The sequence below is a fragment of the Propithecus coquereli genome, unplaced genomic scaffold, assembly GCF_000956105.1.
Source record: "Propithecus coquereli isolate 6110/MARCELLA unplaced genomic scaffold, Pcoq_1.0 Scaffold213, whole genome shotgun sequence".
NCBI classification, from domain to species: domain Eukaryota; kingdom Metazoa; phylum Chordata; class Mammalia; order Primates; family Indriidae; genus Propithecus; species Propithecus coquereli.
Genome location: NW_012146412.1, coordinates 803,070 through 808,746, shown reverse-complemented (window position 1 = coordinate 808,746; position 5,677 = coordinate 803,070). Strand labels below are relative to the sequence as shown.

The 5,677-nt window shown below is 47.1% G+C and overlaps 1 protein-coding gene across 1 annotated transcript in view; it reads right to left on the bottom strand.

Annotated features, from left to right (window-relative positions):
- PDS5A (PDS5 cohesin associated factor A) overlaps positions 1 to 3,061 on the bottom strand; it is a 163,809-nt gene extending 160,748 nt beyond the window's left edge. Inside the window, exons 1-2 of the mRNA XM_012644468.1 lie at positions 2,882 to 3,061; positions 1,844 to 2,021 (exon numbers count right to left, since the gene is read on the bottom strand). Coding sequence (XP_012499922.1) covers positions 1,844 to 1,981 — 138 coding nt within the window. The 5' untranslated portion in view covers positions 1,982 to 2,021; positions 2,882 to 3,061. The remainder of the gene's footprint in view (positions 1 to 1,843; positions 2,022 to 2,881) is intronic.
- Between the last annotated feature and the right edge of the window lie 2,616 nt (positions 3,062 to 5,677).

The window sequence follows — 5,677 nt, the reverse complement described above, 5'->3', positions numbered from 1 at the left end:
AAAAAAAAAAAAAATTTTCAGAAAAGCAAAATTTTAGCAGTAAGGACATTCAAATTGGTTGATATGTATGCCAATTTTAACTTCCAAAAGAATTCATCACAAATGGGATATTCTAACACAATGCTCATTGTAGACTTGGTTATATATCCATGTATAATTAACAGTACTTCTGATAATCTATTTTCAAGTGGAAAATGTATATAGTCATAACTTTCCATTTTTTTAAACCATATTATCCACCACTAGAATTCAAGCTTTCAATATTCTTAATTTGAAAACTTAATAAAAATCAAAGATCCATAAATTTTTCTTAACAGCTTCATATTTCATAATTTTTTAGACTCTCAAGACACTCGATATAATTTTAAGAAGCACAATTCATGTATCTTTAGTATCAAGATTTGTTTTAAAGAAAAAAAAATCTTGTTTTAAGAAAAGAAACTGTGTCTTATTCCTTCCAAAAAGACAACAAATTTCAGAATATAATTAGATTTTTGAAAACTAAACCACAGGAAGACTTTAAATACTGTATTCATTAAAACACAACATTGTATACATGTACTAGGCACTATACTAAGCTCTAAGAGCAAAGGGGCAAGATCATTCCCTAAAAATGCATTTCATCAAGTTGCCCACAGTGGAAACATTGTTTCTTCCCTCACCTCCCACCAATCTAATTGATTCTAACTCTGAAACATAAATCATTCCCTACCTCTCTAGTCCCACTGTCGCAGCCCTACTTCAAGATTTCAGTATCTTTCACCTGGACTACTTACTGTTAACAGTTTCCTAGCTGGGCTTACTGACTCTGGTCTTTCCCTATTCCAATCTAGCCCCAACTGTGACAACCAAAAATGTCTCCACCAACTGCCAAATATCCCCTGTGGGTCAAAGCTGTCTTGACCAAGAACCACTGTTTCAAGCTGATCCTGTAACAAGAATGGCACTTATTTGGTAGGGCTGTGGCCATGATCTGTGTTCAGGGGATAGAAAGCAAAGAGCTGACCAACGTAAGGTTAAAACTGAAAACCTTGATCTTAGGATCACCATGCTTAAATCAAATAAGCTGATGCCTCATAAAAAGCCATAATACTCTCTTCTAAACTCCTTTGAACATAAGAACTTAATCATCTTACTTCTAGCCTGAATTCTGAAAAATCAGTATCTTCTCTCAAAGTTTAACCACCCTATATTATACATATAAGTTGCTGGCAATTTTTAAAAACTTAAAAAGAACTTTTGTATTTAAATCAGTCACGAAAATAGGAACCTTCCTAGGCAAATTATTACCTACATTTAAGTTTGCATATTCCTTTTTTTTTTTTTAGAGACAGGGGTCTCCCTCTGTTATCCTGGCTGGAGTGGAGCAGCAGCACCATCATAGCTCACTGCAACCTCGAACTCCTGGTCTTAAGTGATCCTCCCACCTCGGCCTCCCAGAATACCAGGATTACAGATGCAAACTACCAGGCTCAGCCTTAAATTTGCAACCTACTTTGAACAGCTATTCTCATTAAATATTTCCAGAAAAAAAAAAAAACTTTAAAAACACAAGAATACTTACGCTTGAAAACTAAAAAAGAAGAAAAAAAAATCACACTTCTTTTTAATTTCCCATAACGGGTATGTCTGTCCCTACAGAACTTATTCAAAGATGTATTCAAGATAGAACAATACTTTTCAGAGGAGGTAAGGGAGGAGACAGTAAGCTATCTAAAAAACTTAGTAGGTGAACTGTAAAGGTCAGGCCGATCAGTGCAGTAATACTACAGGAGAAAGCACTCAGATGTCTGTGGAAGGAGCCAAAGACATCTGAGTGAGAACAATCTGTCCAGATGCTTACCTTCAGTCGTTTGATCATTTCGTCGGTGGTGATCTTGTCGGTGATCTCCTTAACCCCCGGAGGGTAAGCGATCTTCCCGTCCGCACTCACGACGCCACAGAGGGCAGTGGCAGGCTTGGGCTGCGCGGTGAAGTCCATCCTGGGGGACAACTTTTCTTTCACAGTCCTCTACCGGCCTCTATCGGTCAGAAAACCAAAGTTCAGCGGGAAAGGGGCGACTTTGTAACCTCTTTTTTCGTTTCAAGTATCTCTAATCTGGAAAGGGCCCGTTCTCCCCAGAGGCCAGGGACCCAGCAGCGGCCCCGCCACCCGCTCCTTCCCGAGGCTCGGACCCCGCCGGCCGCCCCCGCCGGCGCCAGCCCTGCCAGCCCTGGGCTCTCGGGGCTCCCCGGCACCAGCGCCGCGGCCGTGGCAGGCGGCGAGCAGCTCCAGGAGTTTCCCTTTCCACCTTTCACAATGAAATCCACCCCCCAGCACCAAGGTCCCAAGTTTGGCGGCTTCGGGAGGCCAGCAAGGACCTAAAGGCCCCCGCTGGGCCAGAGAGAAGCGCCGCGTCCCCATCCGGCCAGTCCCCTTTGGGAAAGCAAACGCGAGGCCTATAGGGCTCAGCCTAGGCCGCAAAACTAGGGACCTAACCGGACCCACACGCAGCGGCGGCTCCCGGGAACAAAACGCCCTTCCCCAGCAGAGCTTCAGGACCCCGGGCAGTCCCCGCCGCGCTCCTGCCCCTCCCCTGTTCCGCTCCCTCGCCCCCGCGGGAGGGGAAAACAAACCGCCCTCCACCCGCAACCCCACGCCAGGAAGCGGCTGACGCGGCTCCGCACTTCACATTTTGTTCCTTCAACTTCGGCGGAGGGGCCCAGCGGCTTCTCTTGCCCCCGGCCACTTGGCGCCGCCCGGAACCGCCGAGGCCTTACCGGCACCTCCGGGCAGCCCCGCCGGGCCTCGGACTCGCCCCCCCCACCCGCGCTTAGGTCTCCCCTTCCGTCCCCTCCCTCCACCAGCCGAGGGCGGGAGCCGAGCCGCCGCCGCCTTTACCTCCTCCTCATGCGGGCGGAAGGTGCATCGAGCGCCCGGGCCTCTGTCAGGTGGTTGCGCCGCCGCCCCTCGTCGGGCTGCACACAAAGCGGCTCCGCGGGTCCCGCCGCCGCCCGCCCGCCCGCCCGGGAGCGGCGCTGGGGCTGGCGGCGCCGAGGAGGAGCAGCCGCCGCGGGGGGAGACACGGGGCGAGTGTGCGCTGGGCGGGGAGACAGTGCCGCTCTCCGTCTGGCCGAGGAAGAGCAGCCTCGGAGAAGGCTCCTCGGGGAGCGTGTGCGCGTGTGTCCGCCCGGGCCCCCCGCAGCCCGCCAGCACCTCGCGCCGGCCGGGGCAGTAGACCCGGACCCGAGGCCCCTACCAGCGGAGCGCGCCCGGCCGTCCGTGCCCCTGGGAGCCGGCGCCCCGCGCACACCCCGGCCGGTCACGCGAGCGGCGCGAGAGCACGCGAGAGCAGCGCGCGCGCCTCGCTCCCTCCCCTTCCTCCGCCGGCCGTGCCTCCGCCTCCCTCGGGCCCGAGGCGGCCGCGCGCGGGGCGGACAGCGCCGCCACCCGGTTGGCGCCAAGATCTGCCGCGCTGGGCGTCTCCGAGAAACCAGACCCAAGAGGGCGAGCGGAGGAGGAGCCGGGTGGCGGGAAGCGAGCCCTGGTTCCCGCGGCCCTGCGAGGGCACTCAGGGCAAGCAGAGCTTCATCTTTCGCCGCGGAGATGAGTTCATGACTTTTGGGGGTGAGCCTGAGGGACGTGGACGGAACTGGTCGAAAGGTGGTTAATTACTCGATGAAAATGAACTGATTTCCTCCCCAGGGACAGATCTGCAAACTGAAGCAAAGTTTTGCCACATGGCACAACGTGGGCGGCTCATTCTTGCGTCTATGACAGCCACCCTTTGATTTCTAAAGTTAATATTTTGAAAGCTGCAAAATATGAAAATAGCATTGAGTCGAGTACTTCTCAAGGTATGGTCTTTGGTCCACTGGCCTCACAATCATTTTGAGTTTCCATCCTTAAGGCTACATACAGAATCAGGATTTCTGAGAGGGGAACCCAGAAATAAGCATTTGCAAATTAGGTAGTGGTTTTTGTGAATATGGAAGATCTCTCTCTCTCTCTCTCTCTCTCTCTCTTTCTCTCTTTTTTAATGTTTTAAATATACCAGGGATTAACTTCTTCTACCCAAAGTAAAACAACTGTCAAGGAAAACAGTGCAGCAGGGTTTGAGCAATTTAACGTAAATAATTGAAACTAATAAACCTCAAAAGCACACACGTAATTTCAGAAGATGAAGTCGAGAAAAGGATACAATAACATGAAATAGCATTCAGCTCTTGAAACTGACCACTACCATAGTTTAAAATGATATTCAATTGTTTATTTAAATTATTCTTTTTCTAAATGTCACCCTCCCGTGTGGATATTTAAATTATTCTTTGTGAATAACCACTGGTCTATTTTTCCCCCATATCTTTTCACTCAATCTTAAAAATAGTAAAGGTTCTGCAAGTCACTGACTTGTTTTTGAGGTATTACACAAGGGAGCAGTCATTTTGGAATCTTAACAATCCACAGTTACTGATTTGCTAGAACTCTGCCCAAAGGTGTGTGCTTTGCTCTTGGGCATTTAGACCATCAGGCAGAATCCGTTTGTGATTGTCCTCATGCAAACTGTTGTCAACCACAAGCTACTCTCTTTTAGGCTCTTTCACTTGGTGTTTCTTTCTCTGTTACAGTTAAATAACTACAGAGTGATACTTTTCTTTTTCATTCTTACCCTCAGTAACTTACCTATTAGTAAATGGAGTTTTGTGCACACCCATAAATTTTAACTTGATACAATTATTACTTTGTTAAGATTGTGTAACTTAGTAAACACTCAAAATATAGTAAGACTTGAGGATTATAACACATAAATAAATTGAATTTATATAATATCCTGTAGGATTCCTGTTTTTACTTCTTTTCTTGAACATTTGTTTCTGCATACAATACCTAAGAAGAGACACATTCATTTGTGTGACAATTATTTAAAGAGGGCCTACTATGCAAGGCATCATTTTGGGCACAGAGGATAAAAAAGCTTGGTAGAGGGGAGGGGAACAAAAATTCCTGCCTGCCCTTCTGATGCAGCTTAATTTGGGGAGAGATAGACCACAATAACAATAATAAATACATATAAAAATAAAGTACGGAAGAGGGGTACACATCATGTCTATCCTTTAAGGCCCCTGGGAGGACTTTGGCTATACTCTGACTGAGATGGGGATTTTGGACTTTTTTAAAGCAAGGAAATGATATAATTTATGTCCTATGAGCTAGGCATCCTTGGACAAATTAATTAATCTTTCCATGCCTCATTTTCTTCATCTGTAAAATGGAGATAATAATAGTATCTACCTCAGAGAATCATAATGAGGAATCAATAACTTAATATATGTAAAGCGGCTAGAATAGTAACTGGCAAATACTAAGCTCTACATAATTTTTTTTTTTTTTTTTGCATAAAACAAAAGAATCATTCTAGCTGCTGGGTTGAGAATAACATTAGAGGCTAGGCGCTGTGGCTCATGCCTGTAATCCTAGCACTCTGGGAGGCTAAGGCAGTAGGATCACTTGAGGTCAGGAGTTTGAGACCAGCCTGAGCAAGAGGAAGACCCTGTCTCTACTAAAAAACAAATAGACACGCCTGTAATCCTAGCTCTCTGGGAGGCCGAGGCTGGCGGATTGTTTGAGCTCAGGAGTTCGAAACCAGCCTGAGCAAGAGCGAGACCCTGTCTCTACTAAAAATAGAAAGAAATTAAT